Source organism: Natator depressus, chromosome 6 (assembly GCF_965152275.1).
Source record: "Natator depressus isolate rNatDep1 chromosome 6, rNatDep2.hap1, whole genome shotgun sequence".
NCBI classification, from domain to species: Eukaryota; Metazoa; Chordata; order Testudines; family Cheloniidae; genus Natator; species Natator depressus.
This window is the reverse complement of record NC_134239.1, coordinates 17781111-17807043: the sequence shown is the minus strand read 5'-3', so window position 1 is coordinate 17807043 and position 25933 is coordinate 17781111. Positions and strand designations below refer to the sequence as shown.

Sequence of the window (25933 nt, the reverse complement as noted above, 5' to 3'; positions counted from 1 at the left end):
AAATAGGGGCCTGCTAACTAGGGGCTTGATCCTGCAATCCTGCCTCACACAAATAGTCCTTACTACTAAATAATTAAGTAAAGCAGTGTCCCCTGGACTTCCCTGAGACTAATCACATGGATAACCTTTACAGGATTAGGCTCTAGTAGCAGTCTCACACCAAAACACACAAATAAATAACCTTGATGATTTACAGTTTTTTGCCTAGAAAACAATATACCCTTCCTACAAAATACGTATCATCTACCTCCCCTTCAGAAACATGAAAAACATGGAAATGATTAAGATAATTCTCACTGTAATTTATCCTTGTCCTCCCTCGCTCTCTCCTATCCCACCCTTCCCCTGATCTGTTTGTTATGCCCACTTGTATTCACCTAGGTCACTGTTCCCTTGCACCATGGTAGCATGTACAGGGGAGTGGGATGGGTAGTGGTCAGATGGCTGAGAAGTATGCACAGGTGGGCAGGTGCTGAGAGAGGGACAGAACAGACAGAGGTGGGGATGAAATGAAAAGCAAAAACAGAGGGAATGTGATTAACTTTTGTTAAATAAAGGAAAAAACATGTATCACATTAGAAAGGCGGTTTAAAATAAATAATATGACGATCTCGAGTGGGAGGGTCAAAGTGCGCTAAGGAACTTTAGTGCGCGGCAGCAGGCCCCACACAGCCAGTCGGTGCACGGCTCCCCCACTCGCTGCACATTAACTCTCAGCACAGAAAAGCCTGAAGTAAGAACTGTAGCATCTGCAGTAGCTGCATGGAGCCATACTTCAGACAGGCCACCGGGGGCCATACATGAGAAGCATAAAAGCTGTCAGCTAGCAGGAAATAATGGTCACTTGGTCACTTACCCTAGTGTCCCAAGTCTCTGTGCATTCAACAATCAGCCCACTGTCCCCATGAGACAATTTAAGGAAGAGAACAGAGAACATTTGTTCACTGAGGGGCAAATTCAGCCCCTTTCTCAGTGGCCACAGAGTGACCCTTTATTCCACTGTGCAGGGGTAGGTGTGTGGAGATGCTGTGCAGAGGGTGGGTCTCACACCATTAGCATTAGGCTGGATTAGTCTCCATGAAGAAACTCCGCAGCTGCTCTGTGCCCTGGGTGAGGAGGATTCTGCCACCTTGTGCATCAACCCAGCACCTGGCCTACTTACTGGGTGGGGGCTTGGAAGTGGGTTTGCCACAAGGCTAGTTTATGGTTTCATGTCAAATGGTGTTTGTTTCTTTAGATATTTACTATGATTTGCAGCTCAGAGATAAATACCAGACATGAGTGGAAATGCATTGCTGCCCAACTCCTGGCATAGCAGCAGTCACAAAAGGGCTGTAAGTGAGGAGTTTGCTTACGATATTGTCTTTAGTTTACAATTGGGATCCTTCAGTCCTTGACACAATGAGTATGCAGTTGAACTTCTCAGATCTTCCATCAGTGGGTTCCTAGAAGAGAGAATGGAAGTTCTTAATATCATTTCCCAGAGGCAGATATTTCATCTTCTTTCCTGAAGATGGTGGGGTAGGTTTTATTCCACAGAAGACATTTATTATCCTCTTTAAAAAGAAAACAAAGAGAAGCATCTGAAGACACCACAGTCCATTGTTCTGATGTCACGTTAGCTATACATTACTAACATCAGTGTAACCCACATTAACCCTGTGTAGCATTTGTCCCCCTCTAGTGGCTGGGCCATGTAAAAGAGTGTTATGGGTAAGCTGCTGCTTCCAGTGAAAATCCTGCTTTGCCTTTTCATTTTGGTATGGGAGAAGGAATATATCACAGAAGAATGGAAAAGAGGGTTATTAATTAAACTCCCTTAAAAAGAAGATCTGAGTGATTGTAACAACTGGCACAAGTTTACACTGGTTTCAGTCCCAGGGAAAGTTTTCTGTGCAATTATCCTAAATCAGAATTAACGAAAAGTGTAAATTTTAAGTGGATTAGTTAAACCACATTAAATCCCTGTGTGGATGCTGTTATTCAGAATTAAAATGGCCTTTGGAAGTGAATTACATTAAACCTAATTAAGGCCACTTTAATTCTGCATAACAGCATCCACACAGGGATTTAATGTAGTTTAACTAATCCACTTCAAAGTTATAACTTTAGTTAATTCAGATTAACTTTCCTGGATGTCCCCATGTAGACAAACCTTTAAAAGCCATGGATAGCAAACTTAGACAACAACAAGCTGTATTTTGGCCAGTTAGAACTTGTGTAGGCCATAGAACAAAGTAATAAATAGCAGCTGCCAGTACTCTTGAATTTTGTGGGTTTCCAAAAGGCATTTGACAGTGTAAATAGGGACTCATGGTGGCAGAGAAAATCATTCAAATTATTATAAATTTGTATCAGAATGCTCTGTGTGCAATAAGGATAAACCAAGAGTTAGCAGACTGGTTTAATGTTAATGCTGGTGTCAGACAAGGTTGTGTCTTCTGCCTTGTCTTGATTGGAGTTGCTGTTGACTTCAACAGTCAGTATGGAAATGGGCAGTGTGTGGATGGGGAGCTTGGAGATCTAGACTTTGTAGATGACATTTGTCTTATAAATAAGGCTACAATTTAGTCACAGGTATTTTTAGTAAAAGTCATGGACAGGTCACGGGCAATAAACAAAAATTCACAACTCCTGACCCAGCCATGACTTCTACTATAAATACCCTTGACTAAATCTTAGCTGGGGGGCTGCTGCTCTTGGAGGCAGTGTAGCTGTCCCTGGGGCCACCTGAGCAGCTGTCCCCAGAGCCAGCTGCTTGGGCGGCCCTGGGGTCAGCCATACTGGCTACTGCAGAAGTCACAGAATCCATGACTTCCATGACCTTCCAGAAGAAGAAAGGGGAGCATCCATGTACTAGCAACGCAGATACAGGTAAGTAACTGTTTTCATGTTCTCTCCATAGGTACTAATGCGGAGAGTGGACCAGATGATACATCTGAGGGAAGGGAACAGAAGGAGACTCCGCTGATTGGAAGGCATGAGATGCACTGTCCTAGGGTTGGGGGTTCCACGATCACTGCTCCCAAGAGAAGGAGGTGGGTGGTGGTGGTCGGGGACTCTCTCCTCAGGGGGACTCAGTCATCTATCTGCCACCCCGACCGGAAAAACCGAGAAGTCTGCTGCTTGCCAGGAGCTAGGATTCACAATGTGACGGAGAGACTGCCGAGACTCATCAAGCCCTCGGATCGCTACCCCTTCCTGCTTCTCCACGTGGGCACCAATGATACTGCCAAGAATGACCTTGAGTGGATCACTGTGGACTACGTGGCTCTGGGAAGAAGGATAAAGGAGTTTGAGGCACAAGTGGTCTTCTCGTCCATCCTCCCCGTGGAAGGAAAAGGCCTAGGTAGAGACCGTCGAATCGTGGAAGTCAACGAATGGCTACGCAGGTGGTGTCGGAGAGAAGGCTTTGGATTCTTTGACCATGAGATGGTGTTCCAAGAAGGAGGAGTGCTAGGCAGAGACGGGCTCGACCTAACGAAGAGAGGGAAAAGCATCTTCGCAAGCAGGCTGGCTAACCTAGTGAGGAGGGCTTTAAACTAGGTTCACTGGGGGAAGGAGACCAAAGCCCTGAGGGAAGTGGGGACATGGGATACCGGGAGAAAGCACGAGCAGGAGTGTGTGAGAGGGCAGGGGTCAGGGAACTGATGGGCAGGATCCCCTGGGAGAATAACATGAGGGGGAAAGGAGTCCAGGAGAGCTGGCTGTATTTTAAAGAATCCTTATTGAGGTTACAGGGATAAACCATTCCGATGTGTAGAAAGAATAGTAAATATGGCAGGCGACCAGCTTGGCTTCACAGTGAAATCCTTGCTGATCTTGAACACAAAAAAGAAGCTTACAAGAAGTGGAAGATTGGACAAATGACCAGAGAGGTGTATAAAAATATTGCTCGGGGATGCAGGAGTGAAATCAGGAAGGCCAAATCACACCTGGAGTTGCAGCTAGCAAGGGATGTTAAGAGTAACAAGAAGGGTTTCTTCAGGTATGTTAGCAACAAGAAGAAAGTCAAGGAAAGTGTGGGCCCCTTACTGAATGAGGGAGGCAACCTAGTGACAGAGGATGTGGAAAAAACTAATGTACTCAATGCTTTTTTTGCCTCTGTCATCACAAACAAGGTCAGCTCCCAGACTACTGCACTGGGCAGCACAGTGCTAAAGGAGTTGGCGGATGTGATTGCAGAACCATTGGCCATTATCTTTGAAAACTCATGGCGATCCGGGGAAGTCCCAGACGACTGGAAAAAGGCTAATGTAGTGCCCATCTTTAAAAAAGGGAAGAAGGAGGATCCTGGGAACTACAGGCCAGTCAGCCTCACCTCAGTCCCTGGAAAAATCATGGAGCAGGTCCTCAAGGAATCAATTCTGAAGCACTTAGAGGAGAGGAAAGTGATCAGGAACAGTCAGCATGGATTCACCAAGGGCAAGTCATGCCTGACTAATCTAATTGCCTTCTATGATGAGATAACTGGCTCTGTGGATGAGGGGAAAGCGGTGGACATGTTGTTCCTTGACTTTAGCAAAGCTTTTGACCCGGTCTCCCACAGTATTCTTGCCAGCAAGTTAAAGAAGTATGGGCTGGATGAATGGACTATAAGGTGGATAGAAAGCTGGCTAGATTGTCGGGCTCAACAGGTAGCGATCAATGGCTCTGTGTCTAGCTGGCAGCCGGTATCAAGTGGAATGCCCCAAGGGTCGGTCCTGGGGCCAGTTTTGTTCAATATCTTCCTTAATGATCTGGAGGATGGTGTGGATTGCACCCTCAGCAAGTTTGCAGATGACACTAAACTGGGAGGAGGGGTAGATACACTGGAGGGTAGGGATAGGATACAGAGGGACCTAGACAAATGAGAGGATTGGGCCAAAAGAAATCTGATGAGGTTCAACAAGGACAAGTGCAGAGTCCTGCACTTAGGATGGAAGAATCCCATGCACCACTACAGACTAGGGACCAAATGGCTCGGCAGCAGTTCTGCAGAAAAGGACCTAGGGGTTACAGTGGACGAGAAGCTGGATATGAGTCAACAGTGTGCCCTTGTTGCCAAGAAGGCCAATGGCATTTTGGGATGTATACGTAGGGGTATTGTCAGCAGATCGAGGGACGTGATCGTTCCCCTCTATTCGACATTGATGAGGCCTCATCTGGAGTACTGTGTCCAGTTTTGGGCCCCACACTACAAGAAGGATGTGGATAAATTGGAAAGAGTCCAGCGGAGGACAACAAAAATGATTAGGGGACTGGAACACATGAGTTATGAGGAGAGGCTGAGGGAACTGGGATTGTTTAGTCTGTGGAAGAGAAGAATGAGGGGGGATTTGATAGCTGCTTTCAACTACCACAAAGGGGGTTTCAAAGAGGATGGATCTAGATTGTTCTCAGTGGTAGCTGATGACAGAACAAGGAGTTATGGTCTCAAGTTGCAGTGGGGGAGGTTTAGGTTGGATATTAGGAAAAACTTTTTCACTAGGAGGGTGGTGAAACACTGGAATGGGTTACCTAGGGAGGTGGTGGAATCTCCTTCCTTAGATATTTTTAAGGTCAGGCTTGACAAAGCCCTGGCTGGGATGATTTAGTTGGGGATTGGTCCTGCTTTGAGCAGGGTGTTGGACTAGATGACCTCCTGAGGTCCCTTCCAACCCTGATATTCTATGATTCCATGATTCTATGACCTCTGTGGCAGACACGAGGCCCTAGTTATAAATAAATGAGCTGAAGATATGCAGCAAATGACAGATGGCCAAGCAATTGGGTCATCTTGTTAATCAATTAAATTCAATTAAATTCTGCCAAGCAAGTGGGTCATCTTGTTAATCAATTAAAGAGAGAAGTTATCAAAATTAATTTAGGTACTAATACTTTATCTATCTGAGAAATAAATCCTTGAAAATCTTAACAAATTAACTTCTCTGGGCAGCCTCATTCATGATATTGGTAATTGCATTTGATATAAAGCCCAGAACAGGTGAAGCGAGTGCTGTATTTCAAAAACTCATGACAATATGAAAATCCAGTGTAATTAGCAAAATCATCAAATGTTAAGATCTATATGGAGCAGAGGTCTGCAGCTTCAGGTGGCCCTATTGCTCTGGATGGCGCAGTCACGGAACAGGGGGTTGGATAGGGGCAGAGGGCTCCCTGGGGGGGCGGTTAAACTCATTGGGTGAAATTCTATGGCCTGTGTTATGCAGGAGGTCAAACAGGATGATCCCAATTGTCTTTTCTGGCCTCAACATCTATAAATATTGTAAGGAGAGTGATCACTTTAGATAAGCTATTACCAGCAGGAGAGTGGGGTGGGGGGAGAGAAAACCTTTTGAAGTGATAAACACCCATTTTTTCATGGTCTGTGTGTATAAAAACATCCTCACTGCATTTTCCACTTTTATGCATCCGATGAAGTGAGCTGTAGCTCACGAAAGCTTATGCTCAAATAAATTGGTTAGTCTCTAAGGTGCCACAAGTCCTCCTTTTCTTTTTGCGAATACAGACTAACGCGGCTGCTACGCTGAAATTTATAAATATGAATCAGTTATTACTAGGGTTGTGATAGAGAAGGGAACTGCTGCCGTGATGTTAGTGAATGAGGCCACTGTTCTATTTTTTAAATTATTTTATTCCCACTGTTCAGTGTGAGGCTTACCATCTCATTCACTTCACTGAACGTCACTGTAGCTGAATTTTGAAACGATGTCACTAAATTGTTAAACAATATAGCACCAGAAACTCAGAGTTCAGGTGGTGCTAGCTGAGTTTCAGTTCTGGGATGTGTGCACTTAGGGCAACAGTGCTGTTTAATTGAACAACATATGATTATGTCATTGTGTGGCAAGTCGTCCTTTGCTGGGCTGAGATACACCAAATGTGTCCAAGAGTCTATGCATTCAGGATCAAGCAAAGAGTCTCTGGTTACTTCTCCTTTTAGGGCAGAGAGATCAGAGCTCTCAAACAACTTTTAAAATTTAACAAAGCAAACTAACAACGGTCTTAGAAATCTCTCTTCAACAGATTTTCTTCAATGCGGACAGGTACTTATCTATGCAACCTCTCCCAGTTCAAAGCAACTTGCTTCCTCATCCGTCTATCTGATCCAATCTAGTTTTTCAGGAAGCTAATTGGTCACAGCTGTTTCTGGTTCCTTCTGCTTAACCCTCGCTTCCCTATTCCTGCCTTCTCTGAAATCATGAAGTTTTCTGACCCAATTACTTCGACCCGACCTGGCCAGAGGGACAGCGTAACCTCATCTTACTGGGAAAGACCAAGACAAATCTGCAAATATCTTATAAATCTCTGAAAGGGGGGCATTATAATGGTGACATGATGAGATGCCACTCTAGGGATTTACGGATTTATATGAAATAAACTGTGATACTTACAGAGGACATAACCATTTCCGCAGCTTTGCTCTCCATCCTTCTTCTTGTTCTCCAATCCCAAGTGTACAATTACATAGGTAAAGTGACTGCTTACTACAACAGTTCTTTACACAGAATGAAAGAGCAATTTCATCCATTGTTGTAAGCCTGATGTGTTCCAGTCTAATTTCTTGGAAATTTTCCATTGCGCTTTTTGCAAACTCTTCTTCCTGAATCTCATACAAACAGTGAAACAACTCAAGCTGGTCATGCAGTTCCTCATAGGTCTTATAGGGCAGAGAGGAGATGTTTTTAGCTTCTACTTCAAACCACTTCAATAAATCCAGCTTTATTTCACAGGATGTTTTAAAATTTAAATTTTCCTCTATGTCATTTAGTCTCTCTTTATTTAAGAGACCAAACAAGAAACGTACTGTTAACATCAAATAATTATTTTTAGGTGGTCCATAAATTTTTAGGAAGTTGTTCACATTTTTCTTAGAAGACAATGATTTTTTCCTTGTCTCTTCATCTTCCTTTAGCACATAAAACATAGCTGCAAAAAACTCTTGGAAACTCAAGTGAATGAAGCTGTAGACACTTTCACATTCTATACCTTTTTGAAATATACTTTTATTCAGAAAGAGAGAGTGAATGTTAGACAAGGATAAATTGTGTCTCTTCAGGTCATCTTCTTCAAACAGTATTTTCCGTTCTAAAATTCCATCTGCAGCCAATGAGCAAAGATTCCACAGGATAATTTTAGATGCTTGCAAATGTATTGAATCAGTGAAACGATGACTTAATAGACTTTTCAGAAAGAGACAATATACTGATGTGGTTGTTTTTGAAGCTTGTGCAAGATCTTCCCCTCTTTCCATCTGTTGCTTCATAACCGTGCAGATGATCCAACACACAATGGGGACAAAGCACATGGTGAAGAGCATTTCATTTTCTTTGACAAAATTAAAGGCTTGTGTTGCTTTCTTTTCATCACAAAAGAATTTATGAAAATATTCTTTCCTCTCTTCTCCAGAAAATCCCATTATCTCTGCATAACGTGGAATCCTCAAATTCTGCTGTAGTTTCTCCAGAGCAGTTGGTCTTGTAGTGATCAGTAGGAAGGATTTTTGAAGAACTTTCTTTCTCAGTAAACTGCACAGTACGGTTTTCACTGGCTTCTTCTCAAATGGGTCAGTGCACAGATCGACTTCATCAATATCTAGCAAGGAATTCAACTCATCAAAACCATCTATTATGAACAGGAGTTTTTCTGGCTTCTCGAAGATTTCTTTAATTGGTCCTTCTCCATCAGGAAAATTGTTTAAAACCAAATCAGCAACACTTTGCTGTGTAGTAACAGGATTTATTTTTCTGCAATTTATATAGAAAACATAATCAAACTTTTTCTGATAGAGTTTTCCAGCTGCCCAGTCCCACATGATCTTTCTTGCTGTCATTGTTTTCCCAATTCCAGCAGCTCCCTGCAGCACCACAGTTCTTGGGCTTTGTCGACTTCTATCAGGATCAAATAAACGACGAATCTTAGTGCGACTGGTTTGTTGAGCCATCAGCTCTGCGTGTCTCCTTCCTCTGGTGATTATTTCATGTTCTTTCTCCTCCCGCCTCCGATGTTCCTTTACAATAAGCAGTTTTGTGTATCTGTTGTCTAGTCTCACATTTTCACCCGGGCAAGCATTCCTGTCCTCTATTAGTTGATATTCTTCTTGTATATGTTCTCTATACTTCTTCTGGTAATCTAATTCAATGACAATGGCATGAAGCATTAGACATACTGAGTACAGTTGATCAAACAAAGGTCATGTGAACTGCCATTCATTGGTTATATCCAGAAGTTGGACAGGACAAAATATTGCTGACATTCTAGCTTTCCCTTCTCCCCCACCCCCCTTCGGCCAGCATTCCCACCATCATGTGACTCAACATTTTGCTAGAATTTTACATGTTAAAAATAGTCTCATCTTTTATAGTTTAATTATTTTGTCCTTGATCCTCTATCATCTTTGTTCTGATTCATCAATGCAATTAAGCACAGATTTAAGTCCCATTACAATAAATGAGATTTGAACATGTGCTTAAAGTTAAGCATTTGCGTAAGTGTTTTTCTGAATAACGATAATTTAGCTCATTCGGTTTTTTTGTTCATTCTGATCTTTTCTTTTAGCTTCTGTCTTAATTCTTTATTCTCCTCCCCCTCCCCCTTTTGTCTTCTTTTGTCATTTTAAACTACTTCTCTTCTTGCCCCTTGGTTATGTTTTCTCTCCTCTCCTGTTTGCTAGCTCTTTCAATCCCTTTCTGTTTTTCTCACCTCTACATACTCTTCTCTGCCTCATCCTGCACCCCCATTCCTTGCTACTGCCACTCCAAACACTGGAGGACAGGACTGGACTTGGCCCTTCTTTAATCCTAAATAGTGCAGGGTGGGAGGTAGAGTGCCACTGTTTCAGTGGACAGCTGACTTGCTTATGAAGGTCCTGTCTTCTCTATGGGCCAAGATCCCTAGCTTCACTACATCTTCCATGATGCACCATGGTTTTCTCCCTTGTTGAGCCACATGATGCATCATGGGAGATGTAGTCCAGAGAGGGAGCCTGGCCCATAAAGAAGAAAGGGGTCATGTGGCAAATGAACTATGACTCCCATACAGCACTCCAGAAGCAGTTCAGTTGCATTAGAAGGACGTGCTTTAAAATGTTTTAAACCATGGGCACCATTAAAACCAGTCTACAGGCTGTGTGCGTTGGGCCAAACCATATGAGCACACTTTAAGGAAATAAAAGTGTGTTCTAGCCTGAGTAGGAGCACACAGACCAACCACAATGCATTAATTGATTTAACAGTATTCTCATGTGAACCGTTTCTATAAATGGTCATCACACAATTCCTAATACAGTGTAAATTGAACCAAGAAGTGCACAGCAAATGGCTTCTTCCTAGGAAACACCCCTGCATGTGTCAGTGTGGGATATGTCCCTCTATAATATTTTGGCCATAACAGTTTAGTTTATTTGTTCTTTTTTCGTAGATCAATTGTGCAGTCCTTTCATTACATTTATTGTTCTTCTCTGAGTTCCTCCTGTTTGGGATGCATCTACCTGGCATAAGCGGACTAAGAAGTGGGTGTGGTGTTCTAAGCACAGTCTTACCAGAGCCTTTCAAAGAGCGATAATCTTCCTGCTCCTTGGTGGGGTGTATCTCTGCACGTGGTCCCAGATCTCCTCGTCTGTTGTTCCCTCTTCCTTCTTCAACTTTTGCTGTTTTCTCCTTTTCCTTTGAAAAATCTAATTGCAATAATACCATAGCTTTTAAGGCCGGAAGGTCATGTAGTCTGATGTACATCACAGGCATCCAACAACTCCTAGCCCCATCACATGAAACCCAACAACCAAAATGAGATCAAAGTATTACAGCCTCAGGACACTAGACTAGTATGTGCCACAGGCAAAGGATAGGAGGGACCGAGGTGCATCCCGAGGTGCACCAGTGTCTGAGGCACCCCCAATGGCAGGGAAACGATTAAGTGATATCTACCCCGATAATCCTGCCTAGCGTCCTGGACACACACACTGCAGAGCAGAGCCGTCCCATCCATAAGATGGACCAGGCGAACTGCCCCGGGACCCACGCTTTAGGGGGATGCAGGGTCCACGGAGGCCCAGGGGATTAGCGGAGGGCCTGGCGCCAGCAGCAGGCATCAGGCCCATCCCCACACTCACCAGTGGGAAGCGGACAGAGCAATCCGGCTCCAGCCCACCCCGCTCTGCTATGCTCTGCCCCACCCTGCCAGCTCTTGACATCACTTGGGGGAGGGGAAGAGGGCTTGGCAGAAGGGGTGCAGTGAGGGTGGGGAGAGGGTGAAGCTGGGGCGGAGGCTTGGGGGAAGGGCTGGCATGGGAGCAGGGCCTGGGGCGAAGGGGGGTGTTGTCCCAGGCCCAGTGCTCCCCTATGGATGGCCCTGCTACAGAGGAAAGGAGAAAAAAACCTAAAGTCATGGCCAATCTGCCCTGCTGTTTTACATGCACAAGTTAGAAAATCCTACCCAGGGTTTTATCATGGCATTGCCATCTCACCATAACCAGTGTCACTGATGCTATTGTTACAATAGAGCTAGCTTGGACCTGGCATTTACACAGATGTGGAGGTAGAAGGCAGGGTCCTAATCACACACCCTTGTAATTCCCGCACAAGAACCAGAGATAATTGCAGTACCTGCTCTCAGGGGAGCATGGGAACTGTATCCTTGGGGGAAACCCAGCATCCTGAAGGGTCAGTGAGAAGCAGAGAGGAGGTACAGCCCTGACCCTGTTCCCCTCCACAGCAGACTGCTGAGCAGGAACAGCACATGAGAGAATATTGGAGCTGATTAGAATTTATTTTTTTTCCCCACCATGGAAAATTTTGAGGTTTTGGTAGGAAAAACCCCCAAAACAAACAGAAAACCTTGAAAACCAACACGTTTTGGCTGAAAACCAAAATTTCAATAAAAAAAATGCTGCTGCAATGTGTTATGGGAATTGTAGTTTGTTTGCCTCATGCTCCCATTCTCCTCCATGGGCCAAGATCCCTAGCCTGACTACATCTTCCATGATGCACCATGGTTTTCTCTCTTGCTGAGCCACCATGGAGCATTATGGGAGATGTAGTCCAGAGAGGGAGCCTGCCCCATAGAGAAGAAAGGGGTCATAAGGCACCTGAACTATGACTCCCATACAGCACTTCAGCAGCATTTCAGAACCAAATTTTTTTCTGTTTTCATAAGAAAAGTTTGTTTTCCCCATGGAAAGCTGACAGTTTTCACACAAAAGAATTGTTTTGACAAAAACCCAATTTTCTGTTGACAATTTGCTGTACCCTGTTAGTCACACTTCCCATGCATGCCAGGCAGCTCAAGAAGTTTGTGGTTGCTGGGAATAAGGGACTGAATGCCTCTTTGATCACTGCTGGCCAGGAGCAAGGCTTACAAAAGTTTTCTGAGCCTAGAAGCATTTGCACCAGTCTTTTCAAAGCATTTCTCTGAGCCAAGAATTCACAAAACATTGGCTATTGAAACATGGGTGTTATCTAATTTATCTATTATGTTTTTCAATATTTTTGTTTGTTCAAATGATGTAAAATATGTCAACATTTCAAAAATGTAAACAATAGTTAATATTTGTCCCTTTGCATTTTCCCTTTTCCAGCAAAATCAGAGTTCCCTGCTACTGCTGTCACCACAAGAGGCACCACGCTGGCCCAAGGATGCTCAATGATGATGATGATGATGCAAAAATCTCTCTGAGACGTGCAGACGTGCTTTGTGCCCTCCGACCCTGTCCTGTTCCCCCCATTCCCTGGCAGCGCAGCTCCAATGGAGCCACAGTGTCCTAGGGATCCGCCTGCATGGACAGAGCTCTGTTAAACAGCCCATACAGCCCCAGGCCACTTAGTGACGTGTCCAGTGGGACTTGGGAGAGAATGTGTTTCTCCCGCACCTCCCTCCCTGGCCTTGCTCTGGCCTTAGTCCTTCTCCTCAGCTTTCTGCCCTAGCTCACTTCCCCCTCTGTATGAATTCCATGCCCACCACAAATGCAGCAGCATGCACGGAGCTGACCTCCGGGCTCTGGGAAGGGCTAGCCCGTAGGTACATCTCAAACAGATCTTCATGCATCCGATGAAGTGAGCTGTAGCTCACGAAAGCTTATGCTCAAATAAACTGGTTAGTCTCTAAGGTGCCACAAGTCCTCCTCTTCTTTTTGCGAATACAGACTAACATGGCTGCTACTCTGAAACAGATCTATGTAACTCTGTTGTTAAAGCGCACTGGGTGTATTTAGGTCCCTTCAGCCTCCTGCTACAGAAATGCAGACAGCTGCTTCATCCTTTCACCCCTCGTGATGGGTTTGAGGTTTAAAGGCTGTCCTCACAGGAGAAAGGTTTAGAAATTACAACTAACAAGAACAAAAAGAACCAAGATCTCCCTTCGGGGGGAGATGCTCTGCTCTGCGCTATATGTGCTGCCACAGCAGTGTTTGGCCGTTCTCCCGCCCCCCCCTGCCCCCAATTGCAGCTCCCTGATCCTGAGGCTGGGGCTAGTTCTCAGATGGTCTGAGCTTGAGGGTTGTTCTAAATTACACCAGCCGGCTGTGATCCCGAGGGGCCAGTAGAGCTGCAGGGATCATTCCACGCCTGCTGTGCTAGGACTGCCCGAGATGGTGGCACAGGAGCAGCCTAGGCCAGTTCTCGGCTAGCTGGGGATTCGCCTTGTGCTTTCTGCTACAGTTCTTGGGCTCTCAGACCAGGCATTGTTTATATGTCTCTTACATTTTGTGGTAAACTGTATATGAACTTTCAGAGTAGCAGCCGTGTTAGTCTGTATTCGCAAAAAGAAAAGGAGGACTTGTGGCACCTGAGAGACTAACCAATTTATTTGAGCATAATGCATCCGATGAAGTGAGCTATAGCTCACGAAAGCTTATGCTCAAATAAATTGGTTAGTCTCTAAGATGCCACAAGTCCTCCTTTTCTTTTTGTATATGAACTGTTTAATGGACAAATTACCTTGTGTTAATCTGCATAGTTAATTGCCAGTGCTGTTTGGGAAACAAGGAGTCACATCAAAAGAATATTGTTCACCCAGGACTGAATGGTCAAGAGGCTTCTGGAAATGTATAAAAGCCCTGGGACCTGATCCTTTTTTATCTCAGATCTGCTTCCGGTTTCATGCAGGAGAAACCTAAGCCATAAGGATTTGGATCCCAGTCATTGACTGAAAGAAAAGGAGTACTTGTGGCACCTTAGAGACTAATCAATTTATTTGAGCATAAGCTTTCGTGAGCTACAGCTCAGGTTCAGCGGATGCATTCAGTGGAAAATACAGTGAGCAGATTTATATACACACACAACATGAAAAAATGGGTGTTTATCATGCATACTGTAAGGAGAGTGATCACTTAAGATGAGCTATTACCAGCAGGAGAGTGGAGTGGGGGGAGAGAAAACCTTTTGAAGTGATAATCAAGGTGGGCCATTTCCAGCACAAGAGGCAGCTCGGCAGCTCTCCAACACCACTTTCTACAAGGCATTACCCTCTGATCCCACTGAGGGTTACCAAAAGAAACTACAGCATTTGCTCAAGAAACTCCCTGAAAAAGCACAAGAACAAATCTGCACAGACACACCCCTGGAACCCCGACCTGGGGTATTCTATCTGCTACCCAAGATCCATAAACCAGGAAATCCTGGGCGCCCCATCATCTCAGGCATTGGCATCCTGACAGCAGGATTGTCTGGCTATGTAGACTGCCTCCTCAGGCCCTACGCTACCAGCACTCCCAGCTACCTTCGAGACACCACTGACTTCCTGAGGAAACTACAGTCCACCGGTGATCTTCCTGAAAGCACCATCCTGGCCACTATGGATGTAGAAGCCCTCTACACCGACATTCCAGATGTAAGCAGAGTCAGGATGAGCTCTACCCTGACATCTGGTGGCGAGTCATGGTGGGTTGGGGAAAAGAACTTCAGGGGCTGATCTCATTTGCATAGGCACACCCACCCTGCCTAGATGGTCACTTTGGCTGCTGTAGGAGCCCCAGTTTCTCTGTTATTGGGGCAGGAATAAACTGTTGTTATCCTGATTATGTGAATCAAGGACAGTGGAACTGTACTCGGCCTTTTGTTATGATGGAGGGACTCACAATCAACTAAGCTGCACTTGCTAGGCAAGGGTCATGGGTTCCAAAACCTAGGGAAGGGAGAGAGGCTGGAGACAGGTATTAATACCTGGTGGCCTGGTGAGGGCCTTACATGCTAATTGCACTTTCTTCTCTCTCCACTGTGGAATATCAGAGCTACTTTTGATTCCATTAGGAGCTTAGTTATGGGCTGCTGAGCTGAATTCACTTTGGGTTAATAGTGCACCAGCACTGAGGCTCCCCTACTACAAGCTGAAATCACAAAAGAGGTAAACTTACTAAGAGCTGAAATCACCGAGTGTTGTGTTAAGTAGTGGGGGAGCCTGAAGATATATGGTGGAGCAGTTTGCGAGACGGTGAGCAGAGCAGTTTGTGGGACGGCTGGTAGAGCAGAGCATTGCAGTTTGCGGGATGGCAAGCAGAGCAGAGCGGCTGGTGGAGCAGAGCAGTTTGTCGGATGCCTGGAGCAGCTCATGGGGGTGGCTGGTGGAGCGGAGCCCCATGGAGAGGTGGGGTAATCAGCTTTGGACCATGTAAGGTGCCCCTTAACCCCCCCCCCCATCTCCACCCAGGTTGGGAGGTAAAACTCTGCAGATAAACTTTCGAACTCTGGGGCTGCCCTGACCAGGGACAGAGACTTTTGGGTCTTTGGGCTTTTGGGACTTTGGGTGATTCTGGGTTGCTGGACTCAAGAACCAAAGGGAAAGGACACACCCCAATTTCCTTGGGGTGGGGTTTTTTTGCTCATGGGTGGTGTTATGAATCCTGTTGGTGGTGTTTCCCCAACATAATGCCACATTGTTTTTCTCTGTTATTAAAAGGCTTTTTGCTACACTCAGACTATGTCCTTACAAGAGGGGAAGTATTGCCTCTTGGAGATGCCCAGCGGGGGTGGTATATATTTGTCCCAGGTCACTGGGTGGGGGCTTGAGCCGGTTTGCATTGTGTTATTGGAATGGAACCCCTAGATACTGAACCTGGCCCTTGTTGCTGCCAACTCTGACAGGCAGAAGGGTTACACACACAAAGATGGACTACAAGCCGTCAGGAACACTATCCCCGATAATGTCACGGCAAACCTGGTGGCTGAACTTTGTGACTTTGTCCTCACCCATAACTATTTCACATCTGGGGACAATGTATACCTTCAAACCAGTGGCACTGCTATGGGTACCCGCCTGGCCCCACAGAATGCCAACATTTTTATGGCTGACTTAGAACAACGCTTCCTCAGCTCTCGTCCCCTAATGCCCCTACTCTACTTGCGCTATATTGATGACATCTTCATCATCTGGACCCATGGAATAGAAGCCCTTGAGGAATTCCACCATGATTTCAACAATTTCCATCCCACCATCAACCTCAGCCTGGACCAGTCCACACAAGAGATCCACTTCCTGGACACTACAGTGCTAATAAGTGATGGTCACATAAACACCACCCTATACCGGAAACCTACTGACCGCTATTCCTACCTACATGCCTCCAGCTTTCACCCTGACCACACCACATGATCCATTGTCTACAGCCAAGCTCTGCGATACAACCGCATTTGCTCCAACCCCTCAGACAGAGACAAACACCTACAAGATCTCTATCAAGCAGTCTTACAACTACAATACCCACCTGCTGAAGTGAAGAAACAGATTGACAGAGCCAGAAGAGTACCCAGAAGTCACCTACTACAGGACAGGCCCAACAAAGAAAATAACAGAACGCCACTAGCCGTCACCTTCAGCCCCCAACTAAAATCTCTCCAAAGCATTATCAAGGATCTACAACCTATCCTGAAGGACGACCCATCACTCTCACAAATCTTGGGAGACAGGCCAGTCCTTGCCTACAGACAGCCCCCCAACCTGAAGCAAATACTCACCAGCAACCACACACCACACAACAAAAACACTAACCCAGGAATCTATCCTTGCAACAAAGCCCATTGCCAACTGTGTCCACATATCTATTCAGGGGACATCATCATAGGGCCTAATCACATCAGCCACACTATCAGAGGCTCGTTCACCTGCACATCTACCAATGTGATATATGCCATCATGTGCCAGCAATGCCCCTCTACCATGTACATTGGGCAAACTGGACAGTCTCTACGTAAAAGAATAAATGGACACAAATCAGATGTCAAGAATTATAACATTCATAAACCAGTCGGAGAACACTTCAATCTCTCTGGTCACTCGATTTCTGACATCAAAGTGGCTATCCTTCAACAAAAAAACTTCAAAAACAGACTCCAACGAGAGACTGCTGAATTGGAATTAATTTGCAAATTGGATACAATTAACTTAGGCTTGAATAGAGACTGGGAGTGGTTGAGTCATTATACAAAGTAAAACTATTTCCCCTTGTTTATTCCTCTCCCCCCCCCACCCCCACTGTTCCTCAGACGTTCTTGTTAACTCCTGGAAATGTGCTGGAAATGGCCCACCTTGATTATCACTTCAAAAGGTTTTTTCTCCTCCCACCCCACTCTCCTGCTGGTAATAGCTCAGCTTAAGTGATCACTCTCCTTACAGTATGCATGATAAACACCCATTTTTTCATGTTCTGTGTGTATATAAATCTGCTCACTGTATTTTCCACTGAACGCATCCGCTGAAGTGAGCTGTAGCTCACGAAAGCTTATGCTCAAATAAATTGGTTAGTCTCTAAGGTGCCACAAGTACTCCTTTTCTTTTTGCGAATACAGACTAACACGGCTGCTACTCTGAAACCAGTCATTGACTGGAATCACACTGAACATGGACGTTGGACTATAACCTGTGGACTATTTCTAAAAGAACTCTTTGCAACGACAAGCTCACCATCTCTGCTATGTATCTGAATCTCAAGAATTGAACTCATGTCTATATGTATACTGCTCTTTTAACCAGCATTCTCTCCCTTTTCTTTTTAAATTTTTTTTTAGTCTAGTTAATGAGAATTGGCTATAAGCGTGTATTTTGGGTAAGATCTAAGTTATCATTTGACCTGAGTGTGTGGCTGGTCCTTTGGGATCAGGAGAACCTTTTCTTTTATATGATGGAGAAAGATTTTCAGAAATCTTCATCATATTTTGATGTGGGTATCTGGATGGAGGCCTGAGGCTGGATACTTTAAGGGAACTGCATTGTTTGGATTTCTGAGTAACTGGTGAGGTAATACAGAAGCTGTTTTGGGCTAGCTTGGTAAATCGGAATATTGGAATATCTGCCAGCTTTTGGGGTTTGTCCTCCCCCTTCTGTTTGCTGTTCATCCCAATTGAATGACCTCAGCTGGCTCCCACTGTCACAGGGCCAGTCAGTTGTTTGGTGAGAATCTACTGGGTCAGACTCTGTGCTGTGATCAGTTTCCAGTTACAGATCCTCAATTCTATGTCCCAGCTGCAGTACAGGTTACAGCAGCTTGGGGGCTGTTCTAACTTGCACCAGCTACCAAGGTCCCCAAGGAACAGTCCCCCGGCTGGGGATGCACTCTAGCTACTCCTCCTCCCCACCTCTCTGTCCAGGACACTCTCTCTGCACCGCTTTGTTGGCTGTACACCCACTGGGGACACCCCTACACTGGGGATTTCCTCAGATGGAGAGTTACAGGCTGCCTCTGCTCCCCTTGTGCCGGCTGACTGGTAAAAAGGCAGTGGAGCAGGTCAGAGAATCTGCTGTAGGCATCTCTGCTCTGAGTCCCCCTCATTTCCAGCTGGGGTTCAGAATTTGTCATTCCTGCCATCAGCCTGTTTCTCCTTCTGCTGCTGCTGCCCTGGGGGAGACTCCCAGGTTTAACAGTAACTTTAGCTTTCTTACCTTTCTCTCTTTCTTTTCTGAGTTTAGCAGCAGAATCTCGGAGATTGATCTGAGTGAAAACGTCTATGGTTACATCTACTGCAGCCTCTCCACCATAGAATTCCATGAGTAGGTTCTTCGTATCTGTCGTGTCGACATTCTCCAGCCGACCTCGGGGGATGGTACCTTTCCCCTCAAAGTCAGAGTGTGATAGTTTGTCTTTAAATCTTTTGACGTCTTCCTGAAGAAGGTTGTCAAGGGCACTTTGAAGCAGGTCACTGATTCTGCTTTGGTTTTCCATCACCAGTATCAGGAAAAAGAAACTAAAATACAATGTAAGGTCCCATTATTAATCGTTAATATGGAATAACAACTGTAATTCCCATGTAGAGGAAATAAGTGTAGCCTAGTGGTGAGAGCAGGTCACTGAGGCTTATAACTCCTCAGTGCTTTTCCTCATAAGTGACTCACTGGATAGCTCGTTTTGTCTTCCTGTGCTTCAGTTTCCCTATCTGTAAAATGGGGACTATTGTACTCATCTAACTCACAGGGCTGTCATGCAGCTTAGTTACTGTTTGTAAAGCCAGCTAAAGTTTTAGGATGAAAGGTGCTAGAATAGTATTTATCATCTGAATGGATTTCCAAACCCTGGGGTGGGGATACCTAATTCAGAAAGGTTTCAGAGTAACAGCCGTGTTAGTCTGTATTCGTAAAAAGAAAAGGAGTACTTGTGGCACCTTAGAGACTAACCAGTTTATTTGAGCATGAGCTTTCGTGAGCTACAGCTCACTTCATCTGATGCATAGCTATGATGCTATGCATCCGATGAAGTGAGCTGTAGCTCACGAAAGCTCATGCTCAAATAAACTGGTTAGTCTCTAAGGTGCCACAAGTACTCCTTTTCTTTTTACTAATTCAGAAAATATCCTAGCACAATCTTGAATCTGTGCATCAGAGTCCTGGAGTATCAGGACCTGTGTACTGAGAACCAGTCCTAGCTTGGAGAGCCTCAGGGGTATTTTGAACGTCAGTGCAGCAAGAGAAGGGTAATTTCTGAAATTAGCCCAACCCAAGGCAAAATGCAGAGAGTGATGAACTTACCATTAGCCAGAAAGCTACAAACTAGATCTGGTGGCCTCGTTTGATTTGTTTCTCTCCGTTTTCTCGGTGCTCAAACACAGATGTGCACACAAAAAATCTAGGAGGAAGAACAGAAAAGCTTTGAACAAATGGCTATTTCCTCAGCAAAGAAACTAAAACATCTCCAATTAAAGCTGATCTTCAATGCTTTCTTGATTTTTATAACAGCCCTCATACAACAGCATATTGCCTAGTCGCTGCACCAGGACATCAGTCAGCAACTTCCGTCCACTCATCATGGGATATTAGGAAGGATCTCAAATGGCAAATTAGAGGATTTAAACTAAGATGTGCATCACTTATTTTATTTTTTCTTTGCTGAAAAATTAATGGCATGCGTAGCCCTGTAGGGCACAGAGAGGAATACACAACCACAGCCCCATGCACCTACTGTGTCAGGGTTCCCTCCCCACTCTGAACTCTGGGGTATAGATGTGGGGACACGCATGAAAGCCCCCCTAAGCTTATTTCTACCAGCTTAGGTTAAAAACTTCCCCAAGGCATAAATCCTTTGTCCTTGGACGGTATGCTGCCACCATCAAGTGATTTAGACAAAGAATCAGGGGAAGGACCACTTGGAGTTCCTGTTCCCCCAAAATATCCCCCCAAGCCCTTACACCCCCTTTCCTGGGGAGGCTTGAGAATAATATCCTAACCAATTGGTTACAAAGTGAGCACAGATCAACCCCCCTGTGTCTTAGGACACTGAAAATCAATTAGGTTCTTAAAAGAAGAATTTTATTTTAAAAAAAAAGGTAAAAGAATCACCTCTGTAAAATCAGGATGGAAGATAACTTTACAGGGTAACAAAAGATTCAAAAACACAGCAGAACTCCCTCTAGGCTTAGTTTCAAAGTTACAAAATACAGGAATTAACCTCCCTCTAGCAAAGGGAAAATTCACAAGCTAAAACAAAAGATAATCTAACGTGCCTCGCCTTATTTACTTACTCTTTTTGCAATACTGAGACTCATTTTAGGATGGTTTATAGGAGAAGGAGTTTTCTGACCTGATGCTTCTCTGCTTCCCAAGAGAACACACAAACAAAGCCTCTGCTCCCCACCCAGATTTGAAAGTATCTTCTTTCCCCATTGGTCCTTTTGGTCAGGTGCCAACCAGGTTATCTGAGCTTCTTAACCCCTTACAGGTAAGGAGAAATTCTAGACTACCCTTAGCTGTATGGTTATGACATACTGGTATCATAAAGTTGCAGGAACAGCTATAAAGACGCAATTATAAAAACAAAAAAATATTTTCATGTAACCAGTTACATGGGTTCTATTCAGAAGGTTTCATGATCTCAGGCCTGTAGGCAGCAAAGAGGAAGGAGCTGTGGGGAGGCTACAAACATGTGACTGGAGGTGAGGTTTTCAGGGGCCCTCTCCCAGAAAAATCTGAAATACCACATGCAAGAGCCTGTATTTTAGGTGATTTTAAGGTAACGCCGATTCTTGCTTCACCTCTGGACATGTCTGCCCCATTCACGCTCTCTCTCTCCATCTCTCAGGTGCATTGTGGAGAGATTCTGACCCCTCTGGCAATCTCGACATGCTGCTCAGACTCTCACCCCCACAAAAAAAGAAAGAAAGAAACTGCGTGCTTACAGTTTACAGGGAAAGTGGACCGGTCAGTGGAGGTGGAGCAATAGACAAGGGATAGGGGGCACGGGGAAAATGGGGAGGGGACGGTGCCTGCCTAGGACTTAAAACAGGGGAAAGGGACTGGCTGAGTGTCCTGAGAGCAGAGCTGGCAGAAAGCAGAGCTAAGGAAACCCCGGAGCTGGTGAAAATCATCTCAGTGCTGTGTAAATCTTTACACTCTTGGGGGAGAAAGTGTTAACTGATGCCCCGGCTTTCTTAGTTGACACTCAAAGCTTTCAGAGGAAGGTGGAGGCTGTGTCCTTTGCACTTCACCCAGCAGTGATAACATGAAGCAGCCACATGGGCACCATCGAGTTCCAAATAATGGTGCTGACCCAGCAGCTAACTTGAAAAAAAATCTTATTTTTGGAGAAGTGTGTAAATGAGAGCAGTTTGGTCGCTGGCAGGTAGCCCTGTCAAAAATCAGGGAAGCCCCGTCATTACTGCTTCTGAGGCACCCCGGGAACATGCTCACAGTCGCCATTATGAGCGCTGGTGCAGTAGAGTTCCTCGGTTGAGTTGGAACAAACCCTTGTGTCCCAGAAGAGCTGCTGCAGCTTTTGTTGGAACATAAATTTTCAGTTATCAAAAATGGGAAATCACTTTAAAATTCCTTTTTTTTTAATTTGAAAGTGGCCCGTGTCTGCGAGGTTCCTGTCAATGTGTGTCAAAAAGTTGGGAATTTGTGGCATCTGCAAATTCTTTAGCCAGAAAGGTAAAACAAAACTTGGGTCAAAACTTCCAAAAGGAGCTTTTTACAATGTTTCCCCTGAACACATTGCTAAATAGTTTGGGGGGGGGGGGAATTATAGAAAATTCCAATTGCTTAGGGAGAGGCATTGAGTTTTGAAGATGGAATTCAGACAACAAAGTGCACAGCAAAGGGACTGAAATGCTGTTTTAAGTGTTTTTCTGAATCCCAACTTCCTCCACACGTTTCCATGAGGACTACAATGTTCCGTTTCCCATACATGGGTCTGCAAAGATGTTTGCAAGCTAGAGCAATATTCACAACACTTTTCTTCCTTAAGGTTTAAATACAAGACATGTACCTGGAGATTAAATAAAGACACAATTATGAGATTACAACCACTCAATTTCTAGGAGGAAACAAACAGCTCAGACCTCCTCTTCTCTCCTAATAAGAGATTTAGAATTTCTTCATACAGCTGTATCTAATACGATTTAGTTCAATTGAAATATAATGCAGTCTGTGCTTACCGTGCATCGCTGAAGAGAGCTGGTTTGGAGTGAATTAGACTTTTAAAATTCACCCCCAGAAGGAAGCTTGCGGCTCACAACTGTCGCAACAGCAAATATGTTGACATTTACAAGCAGCCCCTGTTTCCTGTCTACTCACTCAGCTTGAAATAATTTCACTTTGATTTTATTGATAAGCTGTGGAAGTTCTGTTCCTCTTCTGTGTTTTCTTCATGGTGCTCCTTCTGCAGTGCAATAGGATGAATTTCACCACCGAGACCCTTTTGGACTGTGTATGTGTAGGAAAAATAAGGGAGGATGGGAGTAATTAGCTTGTGATACAGGGCATGTCTACACTGCAGCTGGGAACACATTTCCCAGTGCAGGTAGACAGACATGTGCAAGCTCTGCTCAAGCTAGTATGCTAAAAATAGGAGTGTGGCCATGGTGGCAGGGGCAACAGCTAGAGCTAGCTGCCTGAATATGTACCCGGGGTGTTGGGCAGGATTGTACTCGGGTGCTAACTCAAGCAGAGCTGGCACCTGTCTGAATACCCGCATTGAGAATTACACCTTGCAGCTGCTGTGTAGACGTGCCCAAAAAGTGTGTTTCTTTTGGGCTAGTTGTACACGTTTGGTCACTAATGTAAGCTTTTGTGCTTTCAGTTCAGTGACGCGGTGCAGTCAGACTGTGTCAGCGGCGGTACAAGTGAAAAAGGACCCGAGAGGTTGAAAAATGAGAAGAGCAAAAGTGCCATGGTTGACCCTGACTTGGCCAGGCTATGGTCTTAAGTGAGCCAAATGCCTTCAACCACAAACAGGAAGTGGGCCAAACACCTGCCTGCATCATCTCTCAGACTCCTAAACTTTGAGGGCAGAAGGGACCATCATGATCATCTAGTCTGACCTCCTGCACATCGCAGGCTACAGAACCTCATCCATCCACTCGTAATAGACCCCTAGCCTCTGGCTGAGTTACCGACATCCTCAAATCATGATTTAACGACTTCAAGTTACATCGAATCCACCATTTACGGTAGTTTAAACCTGCAAGTGACCTGAAGCTGGGATGAATGTTACAAAGCCATCAGTGCGATGTGCACACAATGTTTGTGTGGAGCACAGGGGGAGCAGCTTGTCATCATTTGCCATAGACCCCCAGCAGTAACAAGCAGCACTAGAGAGCCAGCATTCCACATGGGCCCACTACAGCCCTTATTCTGCAAAGTCTTACTTATATTTTAAATATAACCGTCAGATGGAAACTGAGAACAGAACTCATTTAGACCCCAATCCTGCAAAGGCTTCTATGTACACACTTAACTTTATGCACTGTAAGTAGTGCCATCAGTGGGGCTACTGCTGGAATAATTATTATTTATGCAGGGTATGACCACGACACTAATTTAACTATAAATGCCTTTATTAAATCCAAAGGCTGGATGGTATTCATACAAGTACTCTAATCATACCCCGAAAGCTTACAAAATAAGCAGTTTGCTACATCCAAACAGTAACAAAATATTTATAAGCAACTGATCAAGAATGGGGTGCTTAACCCATATTGGGAGTCTCCAACTTGGTGAGGCAGGTATTAGCAATGAACCCTTTCAGAGATTACTTTTTTATACCCTTTAACCAGTGATATCATTGCTAATTATCAGACCTTAGCTAAGGCCAGATGAAGAAGTCTCTTATGCAACCAATTATTTATTACACCTGGTTCCCAGTTAACCGTGGTTTTTTTCTGTTACTTCACCAAACCGAAAATAAGGTAACACTGGTATTTCCAAAGATAAGTACAAGTTTAACACAACAACTCTTCTTTCTCATGATCCCATTCTTTTTGGTCACATCCTTTGTACCTATTTCTCATGCTAATATCGCAGCTCAATTTAAAACCATAGTTCACCCAAAACTAATGTGGGTCTATATTCCCACAGCTACTTACAATGCAAAAAATTAAAGCACATTTGTAAGTCTTCACAGAACTGAGCCGAAGAGAGCTGTTTTCAGCTTCCACCAGATAATTGTATTTAAAATTATTTTTCATTCTAATGGAAATGTCACTCCACAGCTCTAGGAGTTTTTCAAAATGTCAGATGTGCCATATAAAAAAAGTCATGATATATGCACCTTGTATAATATAATAAATATTGTATTGTGTGGTAATAGAATATATTCATTATAACTTGGATAATGGCGTGGAGAGTATGCTTACAAAATGTGCAGATGACACCAAGCTGGGTGGGGCTGCCAGCACACTGGAGGACAGGATTAGAATTCAAAACCATCTTGACAAATTGGAGAATTCGTCTAAATTCAATAAAGGTAAGAACAAAGTACTTCACTTAGGAAGGAAAAAAATCAAAATGCACGACTACAAAATGGGGACTAACTGACTAGGTGGCAGTACTGCAGAAAAGGATCTGGTGGTTCTAGTGAATCACAGATTGAATATGAGCCAACAATGTAATGCAGTTGTGAAAAAGGTTAATATCGTTCTGGGATGTATTAACAGGAATGTCATATGTAAGATACAGGAGGGAATTGTCCCACTCAGCACTGGTGAGGCCTCAGTTGGAATATTGTGTTCAATTCTGGGCGCCATGCTTTAGGAAAGATGTGAATAAATTGGAGAGAGTCCAGAGGAGAGCATCAATATGACCTGAGCTTTGAGGAATTTTTTAAAAAATTTAAAAAAAATTTTTTTAATCCTAAGAAAAGACGACTAAAGGGGGATCTGATAACAGTCTTCAAATATGTTAAGGGCTGTTTTAAAGAGGATTGGGCTTAATCTGAAGCAAAGGAGATTTAGATTAGATATTAAGAAAAACTTTTTAACTAGAATGGTAGTTAAACACTGGAATAGGCTTCCAAGGCAGATTGCCGAATCCCCATCATTGGAGGTTTTTAAGAACAAGTTGGCCAACACATGTTGATGGTCCAGGTTTACTTGGTCCTGCCACTGTGTAGGGGGATGGACTTGATGACCTCCTGAGATTCCTTCTAACCATAAATTTCTATGATTCTATGATTGAGAATGTACCAAAACATGACTTACTCCTTGTGATGGGTGACTTTAATGCTAAATTAGGATGTGACAACCAAGGAAGGGAAAGAGCAGTG

The 25933-nt window shown here is 44.3% G+C and overlaps 1 protein-coding gene across 1 annotated transcript in view; it reads right to left on the bottom strand.

The window, feature by feature from the left end:
* Nucleotides 1-19968, bottom strand: part of LOC141988752 (NACHT, LRR and PYD domains-containing protein 3-like) — a 56199-nt gene extending 36231 nt beyond the window's left edge. The window contains exons 1-5 of the mRNA XM_074954688.1: nt 19927-19968; nt 18847-19148; nt 10523-10657; nt 7377-9114; nt 1356-1445 (exon numbers count right to left, since the gene is read on the bottom strand). Of these exons, the coding sequence (XP_074810789.1) occupies nt 1356-1445; nt 7377-9114; nt 10523-10657; nt 18847-19126 (2243 nt within the window). The 5' untranslated portion in view covers nt 19127-19148; nt 19927-19968. The remainder of the gene's footprint in view (nt 1-1355; nt 1446-7376; nt 9115-10522; nt 10658-18846; nt 19149-19926) is intronic.
* Nucleotides 19969-25933: the final 5965 nt, after the last annotated feature.